Source organism: Arachis stenosperma, chromosome 10 (assembly GCF_014773155.1).
Source record: "Arachis stenosperma cultivar V10309 chromosome 10, arast.V10309.gnm1.PFL2, whole genome shotgun sequence".
NCBI classification, from domain to species: Eukaryota; Viridiplantae; Streptophyta; class Magnoliopsida; order Fabales; family Fabaceae; genus Arachis; species Arachis stenosperma.
This window is the reverse complement of record NC_080386.1, coordinates 131,244,698-131,266,409: the sequence shown is the minus strand read 5'-3', so window position 1 is coordinate 131,266,409 and position 21,712 is coordinate 131,244,698. Positions and strand designations below refer to the sequence as shown.

The 21,712-nt window shown below is 37.5% G+C and overlaps 2 protein-coding genes across 2 annotated transcripts; one reads left to right on the top strand and one right to left on the bottom strand.

The window, feature by feature from the left end:
- Positions 1-14,093: 14,093 nt before the first annotated feature.
- Positions 14,094-17,560, top strand: LOC130954272 (plant cysteine oxidase 2-like). Its single transcript, XM_057881008.1, has 5 exons — positions 14,094-14,695; positions 15,180-15,301; positions 15,379-15,538; positions 15,638-15,841; positions 17,205-17,560. Exons 1-5 carry the CDS (start codon positions 14,500-14,502, stop codon positions 17,336-17,338), a joined length of 816 nt encoding a protein of 271 aa, XP_057736991.1. The 5' UTR covers positions 14,094-14,499; the 3' UTR covers positions 17,339-17,560.
- Positions 17,561-20,632: 3,072 nt separating this feature from the next.
- LOC130956509 (uncharacterized) lies at positions 20,633-21,486 on the bottom strand. Its single transcript, XM_057883561.1, has one exon. It carries the CDS (start codon positions 21,452-21,454, stop codon positions 20,921-20,923), a length of 534 nt encoding a protein of 177 aa, XP_057739544.1. The 5' UTR covers positions 21,455-21,486; the 3' UTR covers positions 20,633-20,920.
- Between the last annotated feature and the right edge of the window lie 226 nt (positions 21,487-21,712).

Sequence of the window (21,712 nt, the reverse complement as noted above, 5' to 3'; positions counted from 1 at the left end):
GAATAAATTTATATATATATATATATATATATATATATATAGTGTTTTAGTAATATTACTAAGGAATATTAATCAATCTAATAGCTTTTGTAAAGAAATAAGTCTATATATAAGTTTGAAAACTTGAAACTCATGTCATAAAAGGTAAAATATTAACCGGTAACAATGTTGATCATATTATTTTGACTTCATTAATGAATATGATATCAATAAATAAAGTTGTCACATTTAAATTTCAACAAAGACAAGTCTTCACAAGTATTGCTATCAATTATAATTGTTCTATTTTCAAGACAAATACTTTTTTTTACTGTATTTTTCAACTCGGCAAACGGAGAACTAATCCACCACAGATTGAAACTCCATTTATTAAAGATCGGTTACTAGTCAATGAGTTGTTATATACATAAGCGAGATACAAAAATACTTCCGCAAGTGGACGAGTGAGATAACTACTCAACCAACTCAAATTAATTAAAATAAATACTAATTATTTTTATTATTTTTAACATTAAAAATCGTTATCTATGATTTTAGTTATAACTTTATAAAATATTTATAGTAATAATTGTTATATATATATTTTTTCTTTAATTTGTTGATAAAAATTTCATATATTTTTATTAATTATTTCGCGCACTGCATGAGAACATTGCCAAATAAAATGGTATAAGAAATTAAAAGAAAATGTATTTAACAATTTAGCAAATAATAATTTATTTTATAATAAAATAAATTATATATCGAATAACAAAAATTATTATTGGTTTCTCTTCCCACAAACTAATACTCAACGATAGTGTTCCAGTAATGTTATTAAGGAATATTAACTAACTTAATACCTTTTATAATAGCATAAGTCTAAGTTTCAAAACTTGAAAATCATTTCATAAAATATGAAATTTTAATAGGTAATAATATTGATGATATTCTTTTGATTTCAAGAATGAATATGATGCTAACAAATAAAATTGTCGCATGTAAATTCCAACAAAAATAAATCTCCATAAATATTGTTATCAATGAGAAATTATTCTACTTAAAAGACAAACTATTTTTTATGGTGTTTTTTTAACTGAACAAGTCGAGAACTAATCCACTACGTATAGGTTTGGGGTTTGAGGCGAGTTTTTGTCTTACCCGACCCTGCCCGCCATCCTTAAACTTCTCAACTACTCGCTCCACCTATACTTACGGGTAGTAAAATAGTATTGTATCCTAATCCTTTTCTATGGGTAGTAAAATGATGTACCATAACCTTTTCCTGCGAGTACCCTCCTCACTTTTACCCGTCCTATAACAGTTAAATAATACTTTAAGATTTATATACTCATACATAAATTAAGATAAAATATTAAAATTTATACATAAATTAAACTGCAAATATAAAATTCATATAATGTCAAATAACATAAAAAAAACTAATGCTTGATCACTACAAATTTAACATGAAGTGTATTAGCATTACTCTAAATGTCAATTTCAAATTTTCAATATCTTTAGGAGCAATACTGTTGTTTTATGCGTCCTCTCTAACATTACTAGCCATGAAATAATCTTAAGGCACCTATATTGAAAAAATTGAAAAATCTAAACAAACTATATATAAAGTACTTATTTAAAAACTGAGCAAACCATTACAACATCAGTAATTAGATCTATTGCACATATATAAATCAACCAAAATCACAAAAGTTCTAATTCTCAATCAACATATATAAACTATTGCAATATGCCAATATCAGTAACTAGAACCCAAAGTCAATAACGATTTAAAATGAAAAATACAAAATGAACTTTATGTAACGAGAACACTCACACTTCAATAAAGAATCAATCATGAAATATATTTATTTTTATATAAAATAATCTTAGAATCAATCATGAAAATATTAGTACATACAAAATATGGACAGAAATAATTGAAATGTAGATTAGACCCATTGCACATATATAAACAAAATTACAACACAAATTCACAATGCAACTTCGCCAATAAAATTACAACAGATACTCACAACTTCACCAAGTAGAGATTCAATGAAATACAGATTTAGTCATTCATAATAAGAGAGAGAGGAAAACTTATTTGCGGAAGATAAATAGAGGAGGAAGATAGCGACACACTCAGGAGAAAGGGGTTCCGGTGACACACTCACACAAAGCTGCAGTGACGACCAGGGGCTCAGTAGCGAGATGAGAAAGTTGTGACGACAATGAGAGCTATGAGATTTTTTGTAGGGAAGTCGAGAAGAAGAAGACTCTGGGTGAGGATCACTGAGTCTCTCTGGCGTGGCTATGGAATATGGACTCAGACTAATCATTGAATCTGTGATGTGAGGCAAATTTTAATCCATAAAAGGTGTTTATATGTATATATCTTGGAGCGGGTACACCTTAAATCCGACCCCGTTCTGCCCCGCTCGAACATTCGTCCTGAACGAGACTTGCCTCGCCTTGGGTCGAGTTATTATTGGTAGGGATGGGTCGGATACTCACGGATTTCGGTACTCCCGTAAAGTCTAACCACGTATTGATACTCCATTTATTAAGGGTCAATCGCTTGCCAATGAATTGCTACGCACGCAAAGCGAGATTCGAACATCCTAATACTTGCTTAAATGGATGAGTGAGATGGTCACTCAACAAACTCAAATTGATTAAGACAAATATTGATTATTTTTAATATTAAAAATTCTTAGAATTTGATTTTAATTATCTTTATTAAATATTTATAATAATAATTATATATATTTTTATTTAATAAAAGCCTTTATATAATTTTATATATTATCCGTACAGGGTACGAAAACATACACTAGTTATAATTATAAAAACCGTTAAAAAATTGACCGATTTTACCGGTTTACAGTTTATCACCAATTCGACCAATTTTTCGCTAATTTTTTGCCTAACAATTTTTTATATAAACCGAATCTGTTAAAAGATCGGTTCCGATTAAACTGGTCGATCCGATTCGGTTTTTAAAATACTGCTTTTTACAAGTTACGAAATATATATATATATATATATATATATATATATATATATATTAATTTTCATGTATTAATAATATAATTTATAGTCATATAATCACAATTATTTTTTTTGAATGATTAGTTAGTCAATATAAAATATGACGTTATCTGATTAAATATATATATAAAATAATTTTATACTAACAATATATTAAAATTATATATATATATATATATATATATATATATATATATATATATAAAAAATTAAAACAATGATTCAGTTTTCATATATTATCGGTAAAAATTTTATTCATGCAATAGTTATATTATTTCGTTATTAAAAATTAATTATATAAAATTAGCAGTCACTAAATAAATTATATAAAATTAGCGAATGATAATTGTTACGATGGGTAACCGGAGATTAATAAGAGGGATGGCTTTGGTTGGCCCAATCGTTCGTGGATGGTGGCTTCCGAGCTGGTTTGCACGTTGGAGCCTCCTTCCGACTTGTGTTCGTGAGTGAATGGGGGGTGGTACCTGCAAAGACACTCCGATGCCTAAGTTAGCAAGGGTGTGAGCAGGTCTAGAGAGTATTGGGCTTAGAGATACCTGAGGGGTGTCAGTGTATTTGTAGTGGTGAGCCAATAACCACCGTTGGACTAGTGCCATATTTTTAGGGTGTCAACCGTCCCATTATCTTAGGGAGGCTAAGATATGGCTCGATTAAAGTAGTTGGAGAGATTTTAGGGGCAGTTACTCATTTGAATGAGTGCTTATCTGCCAGCCATTCTCCGTCCCGACTTCTTGGGAGTAAGTCGGGTTTGACACCGACTTCTAAGTGTGAAGGTTGGTGTTTAGTAAGGCTCGATCCTCTGGGCTAGGCCTCTTATTTGGACCTGGGCCTTTATTATTGGGCCAGGGTAGGAACAGTGCCCCTACTTGAGCCCAAGATCTTTATAGGACTTGGGTTCAAGTATTCTACTCGGGATCGTAGTCGACTTGTTGGAGGACCGACGTGATTTTCTGAAACCGACGTGACTTTCCGTGTCTTTTCGGTTCTGACGGTTACGTCTAATCAAGCGTCGTGTCCGTTAGGGATATGCGTAGACTTTGGTAACAGTGCATTCTCATTAATGACTGCCCCGCTTTTACCATTATGCCCCTTAGTTTATAAATACTTTCCCTCTCTTTCATTTTTTCGTTTCTGCAATTTTCAAATTTCTTCTTGCTTTGTGCTTCATTCTTGCATTTGGAGACCTCTGCTTCTTTCAACCTTCGGTTTCGGATAAAGGTTAGCGTTTACTTTTATGACATGCTTTGTGATTGCATGCTTTTATTTTCTTTGGGAGGGAGAAGTGACGTTGTAGGCTTTCGTATCCCCTTAGGGACTCTCGTTTTATTCTTTTTCCTTTTTTCTTTGTAGGTTTTCGTCGTGTTTTTAGAAAATGTCTTCTGTAGAGGCTCTTTCTCAATGGGTTGATGTCACAGTCCTAGGAGAGGAACCTTTGGTTGATGCGGAGTTTATTACTCATCTTCGTACTCACCACAGGATTTGTGTTTCTGAGAATGACGAGCCGAAGTATGAGTTGGTAGTCCCGGGTCCAGAAGACCGGGTTTGCTTTGGAAGGGCTAATGAGACGTCTTCTCATTTCTTCTTTATGTATGAATGTATGATCACCCGTCTGGGTGTCTTCCTTCCTTTTTCGGATTTTGAAATGTCTGTTTTGCACCACTGTCGAGTTGCCCTACCCAACTTCACCTCAATTCTTGGGATTTTCTGAAAATTTATCAATTTATTAGTCAAGCTTTGGACTTCCCGACTTCTTTGAGGATTTTCTTTTTTCTTTTCCACATGACTAAGCCCTTTAGTGAGTTAAACAACAAACAGCAATGGGTGTCCTTCCGAGCCATACAAGGTCGGAGGATTTTCACCCTTTTTGACGAATCCTTCCATGACTTCAAAAATTATTTTTTCAAAGTGCAAGCTGTAGAGGGTCACCACCCCTTTTTTCTGGATGATAACTCTTCTCCTCGCTTTCCCTTATATTGGCTGGAGGCCTCCCCTTGTGAGAAATATGGTCTGGACGACCTGGATGAAATAGAGGTCGCCATTGTGGGATTCCTCCGAGAAGTGTGGGGGAGGGCCCCATATTTGGATACTAAGAAGTTTCTCCAAGGGTCTCCGACCTTTGTCCAGGCGCAGCTAGGTAGCTTTTTCTTGTTTTTAAATTTCCGACTTATCAACTGATCATTCCGACTTGTTTGATTCTTTAGCTATTGTTTTTCTTTTTCAGAAATGGCTAAAACAAATGCTCAAGAATCTTTCCAAAGAGTCCAGGAGGCCAAGGCCAAGTCTCGCGCTCGGGCCGGTGGTGCCAGGGTTATCTCCCCTCCTCCTCCTCCTCGGAATATTGGGACTCTTTCCAAGCCTATCGTAATTTCTTCTTCAGCTCCCCCTCAGTCGCTCCCCGTTGTCCGACCCTCCCCTGATCCAAAGAAGCGCAAGACTTTGGAGTCTGGTGCTTCTGGTGAGGTTAAGGCGGATGCTATTAAGTTTGTCCGAAAGAATATCTATCCCCATGTTCGTATAGGCATGGATGATATGTCTGTTCAGGGCCACCTTACCACGATGGTCGAGGAGAGTCTCAAGGCGGCGGGGGTTTGTGGCAAGCTCTTGGATATCTTTGAGAAGGCTCCCCTCAGCTCTTTAGGTACGACCTCAAAGGTCGAGGAGCTAGAGGGAAGGCTTGCTCATATCAGAGATGAGGGAGAGTTGAAGAAGGAGATTGCCAAGCTGAGGGAGGAGAGAGATACCTTCCGGGAGAAAGGGAAGGCTTTGCAGGCCCAATATAACATGGAGATGGAGTTGAGGAAGACGGCGCAGGCCAGTTATCAAAACTTATTCAAGGATCTTGTGTCTGTGAAGAATGATCTGCTGAATTCTCGGAAGGCATATGATGAGTTGGAGGACTCAATTGCTGATGGCGCCGAGGAGTCTTGGAGGATTTTCTTGGAGCAAGTCAGGGTGATTGCTCCCGACTTGGATCTTTCTCCTTTACATCCTGACAAAGTCGTTATTGATGGTGCCATCGTGGATCCTCCTGCCCCCGTAATTGTTTCCGAGTCAGAATTGAAGACTCGGGGGCAGAGGATTATTGAGTCTCCTCCTCATTCCAAAGACGCTCCGGGTTCTTCAGCAGTTCCTCCGATCTCTTCCTCTCCCATGGATACCTCTGGTGGCGCTCCTCCTGATTCCGGTGGTGGTGATCTTTCTAAAAAATGACTTGTGGCTATTTGGGGTCCGGCCTGTGGGCCCCCGTTTTTTAAACTCTTTATTTATCTCTGGTTTGAACAATTTTCTTTGGCCCCTTGAGGCCGTAAACAAAATATTTTATGCGTGCCCTTTTTGATAAGGGTTTTAACTTAACAAAATAAATACCCTTTTTTGGATAAGGGTTTAAGTTACCTTATGCGTGTATTGTTTTCTGAATTCCCCTTGACCTTTTCCTGAAAAACCTTTCTTTTTGCTTGTTTGTTTTTCTGAGCTTTTTTGTTTAAGGGCTTTTTAGGACAGCCTTTAAACTTCTTCCTAGGTTTTCCTATCTCTTTTCGTTATCCCTCATACTCAACTTAGTTTTGGTGAGTTCTTATGACTTAGGTTATTTTTGCGATGCGTTTTTCTTCTACTCGGTCCTTCATTCCGATTTATGGATCGAAGTATTTCCGAGCTTTTCTACTCGGGATCTCATTTCGACTTATGAGTCGGATTTGAACCCGAGTTTTTACGATCGACTTCTTATAACCTCTTTACACCGACTTGTACCTCGTCGTTTTATCCTGACGACCTTTTAGGTCGGTTCATGGGATTTTCACATTTTGTCGAGCTTAAGTCGGCGCGTTTCGTAGAAAGACTTAAAAAATAAAAAATGAAAAGGATTTCATAAGAGATATCGTAGATGAAAAAGATCTTTATTAATCGGGGAGGTACCTTTTTTTGCTACTAAGGGTTTTGATAATCTATTTCCCTTAGCCTCCACTATGATGCCTCGTTAAAAACCCTTCTCCAGAAAAAACCCTTTTGGGAAAAAATCATGAAGTTGGGAAAAGAGTACATCAGGGAGTAGAGTTCGCTTTTAGCTATAGTACCTTTTCATGTTACAAGCATGCCACGACCTCGGGACCTCAGTGCCGTTCAGGTCGATTATTTTATAATAACCTTTTCCTACAACTTCATTGACTTTGTATGGTCCCTTCCAATTTGCGGCGAGCTTTCCTTCTCCTGATTTGTTGACTCCAATGTCGTTTCTGATTAAGACCAAATCATCTGGAGCAAATGTTCTTCGAATGACTTTTTTGTTGTACCTTGTAGTCATCCTTTGCTTTAACGCTGCTTCTCTTATCTGGGCATCTTCTCGGACTTCGGGGAGCAGGTCGAGCTCCTCTTTGTGCCCCTGTATATTTCCGATCTCATCGTGGAGAATTACCCTTGGGCTTTGCTCATTGATTTCTATTGGTATCATTGCCTCCACACCATAGACTAGTCGGAAAGGTGTTTCTCCAGTGGCAGATTGGGGTGTTGTCCTGTAAGCCCATAGCACTTGAGGGAGCTCTTCAGCCCAAGCTCCTTTTGCTTCTTGTAGTCTCTTCTTTAGTCCTGCCAGTATGACTTTGTTGGCTGTCTCGGCTTGTCCATTGGCTTGTGGGTGCTCCACCGAGGTGAACTGATGTTTGATTTTCATACTGGCCACTAAGCTTCTGAAGGTAGCATCGGTGAACTAGGTTCCATTGTCCGTAGTGATGGAGTAAGGTATCCCATATCTTGTGATGATATTTTTGTAGAGGAATCTCCGACTTCTTTGAGCGGTGATGGTGGCCAATGGTTCTGCTTCTATCCACTTTGTGAAATAATCTATTCCCACGATCAGGTATTTGACTTGTCTAGGCGCTTGGGAAAAAGGACCTAACAAATCCATTCCCCATTTTGCAAAAGGCCATGGAGAAGTGATACTGATAAGTTCTTCTGGTGGAGCCACGTGGAAATTTGCATGCATTTGACATGGTTGACATTTTTTCACAAATTCTGTGGTATCTTTCTGCAAGGTCGGCCAATAAAATCCAGCTCGGATTACTTTCCTGGCTAGTGACCTTGCTCCGAGATGGTTACCGCAGATTCCACTATGTACTTCCTCCAGTACCTCGGTGGTTCTTGAGGTCGGTACACACTTTAACAATGGTGTTGATATCCCCCTTCTGTAGAGGATATTTCTCACCAAGGTGTAGTGTTGTGCTTCCCTTCGGATCTTTTTAGCTTCTTTCTCCTCGTTAGGGAGGATGTCGAATTTCATGTATTCAACTAAGGGGTTCATCCATCCGAGGTTTAAACCGACTACCTCAAGTACTTCTTGTTTATCTTTTATTATTGAGGGTTCCTGGAGGGTTTCTTGGATCAGACTTCTGTTGTTCCCTCCTGGTTTGGTACTTGCTAGCTTGGATAGGGCGTCTGCTCTACTGTTCAGATCCCGAGTTATGTGTTTGACCTCGGTTTCTGCAAAGCGCCCGAGGTATTCCAAAGTTTTTTTCAAGTACCTCTTCATATTTGGGTCCTTTGCCTGATATTCTCCGCTTATTTGGGAGGTCACCACTTGCAAGTCGCTGTATATCATCACCTTTGTAGCACCGACTTCTTCTGCTAGTTTTAGCCCCGCAATCAAGGCTTCATATTCTGCCTGATTATTTGAAGCTGGGAATTCAAATTTTAGAGAAACCTCTATCTGGGTTCCTCTTTCATCTACCAATATTATGCCTGCGCCGCTTCCCGTTTTGTTGGAGGATCCATCTACATAGAGTTCCCATGTAGTTGGTTTTTCCTCTTGATCCCCTGCGTATTCCGCAACGAAGTCGGCGAGGCATTGAGCTTTGATCGCTATCCGAGTTTCATATCTTAAGTCGAACTCGGAGAGCTCTATTGCCCATTGAACCATTCTCCCTGCAACATCCGTTTTTTGGAGGATTTGCTTCATGGGTTGGTTCGTACGGACTCTTATGGTGTGAGCTTGAAAGTAAGGCCGTAACCTTCGCGAGGCTACTACCAAGGAGTAAGCAAACTTTTCTAGTTTGTGGTACCTTAGTTCGGGGCCTTGTAGAACTTTGCTGATGAAGTAGACTGGATGTTGTCCGACCTCGTCTTCTTTTATCAGGGCTGACGAGACAGCCTTGTTTGCTACGGACAAGTATATGACGAGGTCTTTCCCAGGTACGGGTCGGGTTAGAATAGGAGGTTGGCTTAAAAACTTTTTGAACTCCTGGAATGCCTCCTCGCATTCAGAAGTCCATTCGAACTGGCATCCCTTTCTTAATAAGGAAAATAGTGGAAGGGATTTTAGTGCCGATCCTGACAGGAATCTGGAGAGGGCCGCAAGTCGGCCATTTAGCTGCTGGACTTCTCTCAGACAAGTCGGACTTTTCATCTCTAGGATGGCTCTACACTTGTCGGGATTTGCTTCGATCCCTCTTTGTGTTAGCATAAATCCTAGAAATTTCCCTGCTTCCACTGCGAAGGCGCACTTTGCGGGATTTAGTCTCATCACATGCAGCCTTATAGTGTCGAAGACTTGCGAGAGGTCTGTCAAAAGGTCGTCTTCTTTCTTGGTCTTTACCAGCATGTCATCGACGTATACTTCCATTAGACTCCCCAGATGAGGGAAAAACACTTTATTCATCAACCTTTGATATGTGGCCCCTGCATTCTTTAATCCGAATGGCATGACCACGTAGCAGAAATTAGCTCTGGGTGTGATGAATGATGTTTTCTCCTGGTCGGGTTCGTGCATCGGGATTTGATTATATCCCGAGTAGGCATCCATAAATGATAAGTATTGGTACCCCGAGCTAGAGTCTACTAGGGTATCAATACTTGGCAAGGGATAAGGGTCCTTAGGACATGCCTTATTTAAGTTGGTGTAGTCGACACACATTCTCCATTTGCCGTTCTGTTTTTTGACTAGCACTACATTGGCTAGCCATGTTGGGTACTTGACTTCTCTGATGAAGCCAGCTTCCAGGAGCGCCTGTACTTGTTCTTCCACTATTAGGGCTCGTTCTAGGCCGAGCTTGCGTCTTCTTTGTTGTACAGGTCGGGATCCTGGATAAACCGAGAGTTTGTGGGACATGAGCTCGGGGTCGATCCCAGGCATGTCAGAGGCCTTCCAGGCGAAGAGGTCGGAATTATCTCTTAGGAGCCTAGTCAACCCTTGTTTTAGAGTTTCCCCTAGGTTGGATCCTATATGGGTGTTCTTCCCTTCCTCTTTACCAACTGTATCTCCTCGGTTTTTCCTCTCGGTTGTGGTCGCAGTTCTTCTCTGGCCCTTGCGCCACCGAGCTTTATTGTGTTAACTTCTCTGCCCTTTCCCCTTAGGTTTAGGCTTTCATTGTAGCACTTCCTTGCTAACTTTTGATCTCCCCTTACCGTTGCTATTCCCGCTGAGGTTGGGAATTTCATGCAGAGGTGAGGAGTAGATACCACTGCTCCGAGTCGATTGAGGGTAGCTCTGCCGATTAGAGCATTATATGCTGACCCCACATCGATGACTATGAAGTCTATACTCAGAGTCTTTGATTTTTCCCCTTTTCCAAAAGTAGTGTGAAGGGGTAAAAATCCTAGTGGTTTTATTGGCGCGTCCCCTAGTCCGTATAGGGTGTCGGGGTAAGCTCTTAATTCTTTCTCATCTAACCCTAGTTTGTCGAAGGCGGGCTTAAAAAGAATGTCCGCCGAGCTTCCTTGGTCCACCAGGGTTCTGTGGAGATGGGCATTTGCTAGGATCATGGTTATCACTACTGGATCATCATGTCCAGGGATTATTCCTCGCCCATCTTCTTTGGTGAATGAAATGGTAGGGAGGTCGGCTGGCTCTTCCCCGACCTGATAGACTCTTTTGAGATGTCTTTTGTGAGAGGATTTGGTGAGTCCTCCTCCCGCAAACCCTCTTGAGATCATGTGAATATGTCTCTCTGGTGTCTGCGGTGGTGGGTCTCTTCTATCCATGTCGTCTCGCTTTCTCTTTCCGTGACCGTCTGACCTTTCTATGAGATATCTATCAAGCCGACCTTCTCTAGCCAGCTTTTCTATCACATTTTTAAGGTCGTAACAGTCGTTTGTGGAGTGACCATATATCTTATGGTACTCGCAGTAATCGTTGCGGCTTCCCCCTTTTTTATTTTTAATGGGTCTAGGGGGTGACAATCTCTCAGTGTTACAAATCTCTCTGTATACGTCCACTATAGAGACTTTCAGAGGAGTATAAGAGTGATATTTTCTCGGCCTTTCCAGACCGAGTTCTTCTTTTTCTTGGCTTCCCTTTCCCTCTCTTTTGTTGAGGGAGGGGGTCCGGGTCGCCAACTCAGGTCTCTTAATTTGGCGTTTCCTCCATGTTGATGTACTTTTCAGCTCTTTCCTACATCACTCAAGGAGGTGGGGTGTCTTTGGATATGGACTGCGAGAAAGGACCTTCCCTAAGTCCATTGACTAACCCCATTATTACTGCTTCGGTGGGTAGGTCTTGAATCTCCAAACATGCTTTGTTGAACCTTTCCATATAGGTTCGTAAAGATTCTCCGACCTCTTGCTTTATTCCCAGGAGGCTCGGTGCATGCTTCACTTTGTCTTTCTGGATTGAGAACCTCATCAAAAACTTCCGCGAGAGGTCTTCAAAACTAGTAACCGACCTCGGGGGGAGGCTATCAAACCACTTCATCACTGCTTTCGATAGAGTGGTCGGGAAGGCCTTGCATCGTGTAGCGTCGGAAGCGTCAGCTAGGTACATCCGACTTTTGAAGTTGCCCAGATGATGTTTCGGATCCGTGGTCCCGTCATAGAGGTCCATGTCAGGGCTTTTGAAGTTTCTCGGAACTTTAGCCCTCATGATGTCCTCGCTGAAGGGATCCTCCCCACCTAAAGGTGGTTCTTCGTGTTCATCGCGGGAGTTGCGACTTTTGAGGGAGGATTCCAACTGTAAGAGCTTTCTTTCTAACTCTTTTCGTCGTTCTCCTCTTTTAGGCTCTTTCAGTTTTCTTTTGTCGCTCTCCTTGTGAGGAGCTCACCTTCGGATTCTTTATTCCGGAAGTGCCTTCCCTGTGCTGATTATCGATTTCTTGGTGGAGGGTGAGGTCCACATCGTTGTTGCCTGTGTCCAGGTTTTCTTGTTCAGAGTCTGTTTCTACATGGCCTTCTTCGTGGGATCTATCTACCATCGTGGGATGATCTCTCAGGTCCCCGGCAACGGCGCCAATGTTACGATGGGTAATCGGAGATTAATAAGAGGGATGGCTTTGGTTGGCCCAATCGTTCGTGGATGGTGGCTTCCGAGCTGGTTTGCACGTTGGAGCCTCCTTCCGACTTGTGTTCGTGAGTGAATGGGGGGTGGTACCTGCAAAGACACTCCGATGCCTAAGTTAGCAAGGGTGTGAGCAGGTCTAGAGAGTATTGGGCTTAGAGATACCTGAGGGGTGTCAGTGTATTTGTAGTGGTGAGCCAATAACCACCGTTGGAGTAGTGCCATATTTTTAGGGTGTCAACCGTCCCATTATCTTAGGGAGGTTAAGATATGGCTCGATTAAAGTAGTTTGAGAGATTTTAGGGGCAGTTACTCATTTAAATGAGTGCTTATCTGCCAGCTATTCTCCGTCCCGACTTCTTGGGAGTAGGTCGGGTTTGACACCGACTTCTAAGTGTGAAGGTTGGTGTTTAGTAAGGCTCGATCCTCTGGATTAGGCCTCTTATTTAGACCTGGACTTTTATTATTGGGCCAGGGTAGGAACAATAATGTATCTCTAAGAAAAGTAAAGGGTGTTGTAGTGTCTTTTTAGAAAATATTCTGCTATTAGAAATAAGAAATAAAATTAGTAGGTTTTGAGTTTTTATTGTTTAGTAGGTTTTAAGCTTTTAGAAAATATTTTTGCAATTATTTTATACTATGAGTGTGACATAATGAAACGCCAACGAATTATATATTTAGTTAGATCTTGCGAATTCGAGACTTATTCTTAACTTAAAAAAAAAAAAACGTGACATGGTTAAACGCTTAAGACAAACTCGGAAAGTATACTTATGGCAAAAACAGAAAAATATCTAGTAGAAGAAAACCGGACTCCGTTGTTGAATGCGAAAGGTGAAACGAAAAGACAAGTGGACACGTGTCAATGTGAACATAGAAGCAAGCCCACCACGCCTTTCTCTGGTCTCTAAAATGATAGCTACGTTGTGAATTACCTTAATCCACCTGTGATTTCATCTTTCCCTTGTTTTGCGTCCACGTACATCGCCCTTTCATTCCACACACAACACTACTTTAATTACAGATCTAATCAATAATAATTATTATATTTTTGTGTGCTGTTAGATCTAAGCTATTATTATGGACGTGGATTACAAATAAATCAGCCTATCTATATATTTATTTATTCACTAATCTTCCCCTCTAGGCTCTAAGTCTATTAAAGCACCTTGATTTTGTCATCCTCCCTGTTGAAACCAGCAACAGTGGATAAAGAAAAAAGTTGCCACCTATTTTACTATTTATATTATTTTGTGTAAATTCTTTTATATGATGGGTATTTTGGTAAATTCGACTATGGGGTCGTCGTCCCAGGTCTCAACTCAAAACAGGGGGTCGCTCTAACCGCCAGTTTCCAAACAATTCTATGGGGGCGCGAAGTGGATCTAAATATTGCTTTTTCTTTTATTTTTTAATTTAATTTTTATACACTATTAATTTTTAAAAATTAAAAAAAATTACACAAATAATTAATTATATATTATTATATTAATAAAAATAATTAAATTTTAAATTAAAATTATTTAAATATAAAAATACATATAATTATATCTATTTTTTAAATAATTATTCACATATTTAATATAAAAAATATTTATTTTTACTGATATTATATTATTAAATACACATATAAAATTATTTTATAAAATATATTAATTTTTTTATTTGATCTTGTTTTGATTTCTTCGTAGTTGCAATAACGGTTGTCACTTGTCAACATGGCACATTGGCACTACATTCCTAAAAGAAAATAGCCCATGGTTTTCAATCTTAGATTTCTCTCTCTCTACACTTTCTCTCACTCTAAACTAATTCCATTATTCTTATCTCTCACTACATATAAATATCACCTCCAATTTCTCCCAATCTTCTCTTACATCTTCAGAAACCTCATCGTACTGTAGCAATTTTGATACACGTTTTATTTAAGTTATTTGGGTCATTTTTGCAGAAAATATCAAAGATTCTCTTTCTTTCTCTTTCAGTCAACCATTACCTATTTCATTCTTGAGTTCCAAATCAAATTTATAGTAATATCAAAACTACCAGAAGAGTTTCCATTTTTGAATCACTCCAAAGTTTTTGAAGAAGAAGAAGAATCATCAAGTCCATCTCCAAGAGGAAAATGTTGATCCAGCTGAAACACTGAAGAAAAAATAGAAGTTCGTTCGTTCATTAATTCATTCATGGAGGGTGGTTTAAGGATTGGTTGTGCAAAAAGGGTGATCGCGAAGAAGAAGAAGCCTTATCGGAGAATAAAGAAGGCAGTGCCTAAAGTTCCAAAGGCACTTGAGGATCTTTTCCTTTCATGCAGAGAAACATTCAAGGGTCCTGGAACCGTTCCTTCACCACAAGATGTTCACAAACTCTCTTGCACTCTTGGTACGACATATATGATTTCATTTCTTTGGATTTTCATGTTCTTTTATAATTACACTCACAGGTTGATTATGACTAATTAATTGGATTTAATTTCCATTTACGTGTACTGGCTATTTGATTGTTTTAACCTTTGCACCATATATTTCTTTTTCTGCCCAAGTCTTTTATTTATTTATATTTTGTAGAATTTTATGCTTAACTATTTTCCAATTTTATGCCTAACTATTTTATTTATGATTGTGATTGCACTGAGTGCATCAAAATTAAACTCTACCTAGATAATGTAATGACATTTCAAAGTTTGTTTATTGTTTATGAAAATATAAACATTTGAGGACAATGCACCTTTCTTGTTTTTGCTAAAAGTACATTTGACAACATCAATTAGTAGAAAAATTGAGGGGATTTATTTCCGTCATTCAAGGTCCTTGATTCTTGATTGATTTATGACTTTCTCTGAAATGGTGTGTGGTTAACAAAACAGATACCTTGAAGCCAGAAGATCTTGGGCTAAGCAAAGACTTGCCATTCTTCAATCCTGAAAACCCCATCAAAGATAACCCAAGGGTCACCTACACAACAATATACCAGTGTGCTAATTTCTCGGTATGTCTTGGGAAGATTCATGAATCTAAAATGATGTTAATGTTAGGATAATTACTAACTTTCCTTTGTTCTTGCAGCTCTGCATCTTTTTCCTACCAGCAAAGGGAGTAATTCCTCTCCACAATCACCCGGAAATGACAGTTTTCAGTAAGCTTCTATTGGGGAAAATGCACATCAAGTCTTATGATTGGGTTGATCCTGAGATCACTCGCCGTCTTTCGCAGGGACAGTCACAATGTATGTGTTAAATTTGATAGTCTTGAGTTGATGGGATTGGGAATTGAGATATACACTAGCTTCTGAAATCTAACCCATATTCTAAACCTTGTCTTGCAGTGAGACTGGCAAAATTAAAAGCTGATAACGTCTTCACAGCGCCGTGCGACACTTCGGTTCTGTATCCAAAGACAGGAGGTAATATCCATGAATTCACAGCCATAACACCATGTGCTGTGCTTGATGTAATTGGTCCTCCTTATTCCAAAGAAGACGGAAGGGATTGCTCCTACTATAAAGATCATCTATTCACTACATTTTCCGGTAAGCAATCCCATCATTTTAGACAATTACTCGCTCCGATTCAACTGAGAAATTGTTTTAACTTATATTTGGGCTGAATGGTTTTATGACATGGTATCAGACCTTTATCTGAAAAGATTTAGAGTTCGATCTTTTGTGAATGTCAAAAGTAAAAAGTTAGCATAAGGCAAATAAAAAAAAGTCTATGCAAAAATCAAGCAAACTCAAAAAGAGTCTTTTGCAACATAACTATTTATGGTGCCTCATCTTATTAGTTTAAGCTTTTTGGAATGGATGGTTTCATGACACATACATTCATAAATGTATGTTTGCATGCAATTTGGATTCATAAATTTGTTAATATGAAATGAAAAAAGTGTTGTATAAGGAATTGTCACTTCTTAGACATGTAGTTCATGTCTTCACAAGCAGGATGGATTTTGTTCTTTGTTTAGGAAAAGGCCTCACCTTTAAGATTCGGTTTGGTTGGATAGATATTTGTTCCTAAAATTTTTGTCTGAATTTAATTTTGATGACATTTAGACGTGTATTGTCACATCAATAAAAATAACTAATTTTCAAATTCGCTGCTTAATTATCTAACATCGCATTGCATTAAAATTAAATTCTTTTTTATTCCATAAATAGAAAATCTATGTCCTTGTCTATGTTTTTTGTCAATGTATGGAAGATGTTTCCATAAAGACGCAAAAAAGTCTTTTTTTTAAGATATTTTTTTATAATTTAACTTTAACACATAATTATTTAAATTATGTTATTTTTGTCAAAATTAGGTCATACAAATTAATTTGACCGAAAAATAATGAATTAAATTTTAAATCTGTCTAAATTAATTATTTTTTATAAAAAATGACTACAATACCCATATTATATAAAATTACTAAAATATTTTTATTATATATATATATATATATATATATATTAATTTTGAGAATTCTAAATTCTAACTCTTTTCTTTTCTATGGTTATAGGATTAAAATTTAAAATTTTAAAAATTAATATATATATATATATATATATATATATAATAGAGATATTTTAGTTGTGTTTTATAATAAGGATATTGTAATAATTTTTTATAAAAAATATTAATTTATACCGGTTTAAAATTAAATTTATTAATTTTTTGTTAAATTAATTTATCCAGTCTAATTTTAATAAAAATAATATAATTTAATTGATTATATATGTTAAATTTGATTTTTAAAAACATTTTTAAAAAAGACGTTTTTTACATCTTTATCTAAGTGACTCCCTTTATTAGATTAAGAGACAATCTCTAAACACAACCTAATATTTTATTTAGAATTACACTATGGTGAAGTTTGGGTGATTAAGCTAATTAATTATTCTAATTATGTAGATGGCAAGGGAGCTGAGGTGAAAGAGGAAAGTGATAGGTACGGATGGTTAGAAGAAATTGAGATGCCAGAGAATTCAAGAATGGATGGAATCAAGTACTTGGGTCCTTCAATTACTGCAGACAGAGAGTTGTAGATCAATGATATGTTTTCCATTTAGGTCTTAGTTCTTACTTCTTACTGTTCATAACCACAGGCATATACAAGTCACCTACCACTTCATCATCTGTTTTCTTGTGTTGGTTTTAGTTTTTTTTACCCTTTCAATTTGTTTGGGTGCTGTCGGTTGTAGATGTTTAATGATACCTACATGTTTAATCACGTTGAAAGTAAATCTCAAATCGGTAATTTCTTGTTACTACCTTTAGTTTTCATGTTCTAAGTCATTTGCATAGTAATTAAGAAATCTAAAGTTTGGAATCAGTTGTAAAATATTTTACTGTTTTATGGAGGGTGAAAATAGAAAATGCCAAATAAAAGTATATTAAATGTGGAGAGTAATAAATGAGTTTAATTAAAAAATTAACTATTTTTCAGTTAATTAATTTTTTATAATTTTTTTATTTTAAATTTTAAATTTTAAATTTTAAATTTTTTGCATAAAACTTGTCTCATGAGTGGCTGTAACGAGTTGACATACTTAACATAGCTAAAATCCTAAAAGTAAACTGTTCAATTATAATTACAAGTTTATAACTATGTATATGAATTAAGAAAATACTAAATTATCCAATTCTTCTATTTATTTCTTCCCTACTTGTTCTCTGTTATTCAGTTAATAATTAACTGAATTATTACTTTGGACCAAGTTGAACTATTTGGTGACGAGGTGGGTCAGACGGTTCGGGTTAGATGAGTACGGTTTGGGTTAGACGAGTTTTTGGTATATAGCAGCCTCAAAATTTTAAATTGGTCCATTGAGTTACGCTTGCCAGGTTTAAGAATTAATCAATCGTGAAAGCCTAAAGTTTGTTTTCATCATGTATCGTTACTTACATACAAGTTTTTTATTTTTGGTTTTCCACGGTATTTTTTAAACAGGCTAAAAACTAAATTAATCTGTAGTGTTACTGAATTTCATTTAAGGTTTTGTTACTGGCCAATAAATTGCTGTATACACAAGACAGGATTCGAACCCCTAACATTTACTTAAGTAGACTAATGTGTTAATCACTAGACAAACCTAACTTGGTTTACATACAAGTGTTTAGTCATGGCTGGTGTGTCCAATTTAGCATGGAAGGCCCAATAACTTTATTTGCATGACCACACTGTCCAAGATTGTGTCATGCATTTTCATGATCCGTCTTCAAGAAGCTACGCCTTGTCCTATCAAAACCTAAAAACCTTACGTGATCCTACAAATGGTTAATTATTTCCTATTTTGTTATTCTTTCTCTGTTCGCATTATTCTTTAACTTTAAGGTAAGAGTATGTTCGTAGCCCCATGTTTTCATGTTTCTTCCTCTTCTTCGGGAGACTTTGTTAACTCATGTTTAGATTTAAACTTTAGGGATAAGTATTATTTTGGTCCCTGACATCGAGAGTCAGAATCGAAATCGTTTCTAACGTAATTTTGGATTTTAAATCATGCTTAACATTTTTTCGTATTAAAATCGTCTTTTCTAATAAAATAATTTTTTAAAAGACAACAATACCCCCAACCCCTATTACTGTTCATTTTGCATTCCCTACATTCTGCATTCTCCATCATCGCTACCCCCTTATTTTCACTATCAGCCATCCGATCATTTTACATTCTCCACCACCACTGTTCATTTTGCATTCTCCACCAACCGTCACCGCCCCTATTTCCACTATCAGCCATTTCTTTCCACAACAATAATAACAACAGAACATACATTCAAATTCAAGAATCCATTATCAACAATAACAGAACATTCAAATTAATAATAACACAACGTTCAACATTAAAAAAAATTCAAATGAACATAGAAATCAACACAAGCAGAAGCAGAAAGCAGAAAAAATCAACACAAGCAGAAGGCAGAAGCAGAAAGCAGAATCTAAACAGAAACAGATGCAGAAGTTCAAACACAAAGTCAAATCAACAAGCAGAAGAACAAATTCAACAAGAAGTAGAAGCAGAAGCTCAAGCAAAAGCAGCAAGCAGAAGCCTGAGCAAGAACCACCGGCAGCTTGTGGACGACGGAGCGACAGCGGCTGGGTAGATCGGCAGTGGCAGCAACCCAACTCAGCCTCAGATTTCTCTCTCTCCTTCGCGCGCCATCCTCCTCGCGTCAGGCTCCTCTTCCCGGCGACGCATTCCACGGCAGCGGCAGAAGCATGCATGAACGGCGGCGACGTTTCTAGCGGCGGCTCGTGGGCGGACTGACGACGATGTAGGTGTCGCGATGGTGGCGGCAGCTATGGCAACGGCCTCCTCCCCTCCACCAGTGCTCCCTCTCTCTTTTCAGATCTCCTCTCTCGCTGCTCCTGCTCCTGCTCGGTGACGAAGGACCCAACGGTGGCGGCGATGGCCTCTTCCCCTCCCCCATTCGCATTTCCTTCCCTTCCCCCCCAACCCTCACCCCCAAAAACGCGTTTCCTTCCCCCCTCCCTCCCACAAAACCGTTATTTTCTTTTATTTTTTAATTTTATAATTTTTTTATTAAAATATGGATAGTTTAGGAATAAAATTAAAAATTTTATTAAAAATGACGATTTTAATACGAAAAAAAACATTAAAGATGATTTTAAATTCAAAATTACATTGAGGACGGTTTTAATTCTGACCCTCAACGTTAGGGACCAAAACAATACTTATTCCTAAATTTTAGTAGCACAATAGTGGTTAAATCACTTGGATCTAGTTATGCATTATATATATGTTCTAGAGTCTTATTGGAACCGAGATATATCTCTGTCAAAGGACTAATTTTTTAAAGGATCTGTTGCTGATTAATAAGTTATTGCATGCATAAGATGAAATTCGAACCCTTATACTTGTTTAAATGGACTAATAAACTGATCATTCGATCAACTAAGTTGGTTCATTGCTTTTACAATTTGTACTTAAAGGCTACACATTTGGCAAGATTTATGAAGAAATTTTTTGCATCAGAATGATAAGTGATTAACATATGTAATTAAAACAAAAGTCTCAACCAATCCCTATCTCAAATTACAAACCGGAACTTTCATAATCAGCTAGACCCTCATATTATCCAAAACTTTTGTTTTAGATTTTGAATAATAATAATAATAAATAAACCTCTTAAATGCCAAGAACCACCCTTGCGCTCGTGTCACTTCTATTCCCACCCAGTGGCTGTTCTTTTTGGTGAAACAAATAGAAAGTATTCTAACTCAAACACGATTTTAGCATTATTTCATAGAGAACATGATTTTTCGAGGAATAAATGATCATTTTTCATCATATAAATTTGAGTTCTGATAATCCTAATCATAAAAAATATACACTAATTCAATACTCATAAAAAACTACAGAGATGAGTAATATTCAATTGTTAATTTTATGGAATTATCACAACATTGGATAAATAACAAATTACTAAACCTATTTCATAATCAGAATCAGAACAGTGAGGACTCCCGTTTTGATTCTGAAACAATAATTTACTCTTTTTGAGTAACTTTGGTAGAAATTCGAGTGCAATTAATTTCATCCGAAACTGATTATCATCTAACGATATTCAGCTATCAACTTTACACGAATTAAATACCAGTCACTTTTCTAGACGCCAATATTGCATACACTGGCGGAGTTTCCAGCAGCGACTAGTGACTTGTAGATCTGAACTATCACCTTCTCGTCGTACTCTTTGGGATGGGCCGGCCCAAGCCCACCAAGAGCTACAGAGTACGGCCCACCGAAGCCCGTCGCGGAGGCATTCATGGTCATGACACGGGAGTTGGCGAAGCCGAGCATCATCCTGACATAAGCATCCCTCAGCCACAGCAACATCTTCTTTGGCGAAGGGAATCTTCGGATTCGGATCTTGGGCGCAACCTTGACCCGCCATCCCCAGAATCGGGTCCGACGCCGTGACCCGAGTTGCTCAGACTTTGATCTGCGAGCCGAGCCATGGAGCTTGCGGTAGCGTCTCCTCTTTTGGAAATCCTTGAAGCTCTTGTAGACGCTCACTGTGATGCCTTCCATTGGAGTTAGAGAATGAGAATGAGATTGAAATGAATTAGTTAAGGAAGTGAAGGGAGTAATAATGGTGGTAGGTGCATGTGGACAGGGACACCGTATAGTAGACATCATACATTAATACATGGGTTTGTGCTAAGCATTCCTTGTACATTTGGTTCGCGATTCTTTTGGACTTCGATAAATATATTTAAAAATATTTTTTTAAGACGTTTATATGTGTCATAATATTATTAGACATTTTTATTAAATTGGTTGATAATTTATTTTTTGAATAAATTAGAATAAAATTGGTTTATTATAACAACAATAATAAACCCAATTATTTACATTATAATTATTAGATCCGATTTGATTCGATCGATTTACATA

Excerpts from the sequence above, each read along its gene's own strand:
- LOC130954272 (XM_057881008.1), top strand. The coding sequence starts at position 14,500 with ATGGAGGGTGGTTTAAGGATTGGTTGTGCAAAAAGGGTGATCGCGAAG. Across the intron at positions 15,302-15,378 it reads ACCAGTGTGCTAATTTCTCG|CTCTGCATCTTTTTCCTACC; the intron begins GTATGTCTTGGG and ends TTGTTCTTGCAG. Across the intron at positions 15,539-15,637 it reads TTCGCAGGGACAGTCACAAT|TGAGACTGGCAAAATTAAAA; the intron begins GTATGTGTTAAA and ends CTTGTCTTGCAG.
- LOC130956509 (XM_057883561.1), bottom strand. The coding sequence starts at position 21,454 with ATGATGTCTACTATACGGTGTCCCTGTCCACATGCACCTACCACCATT.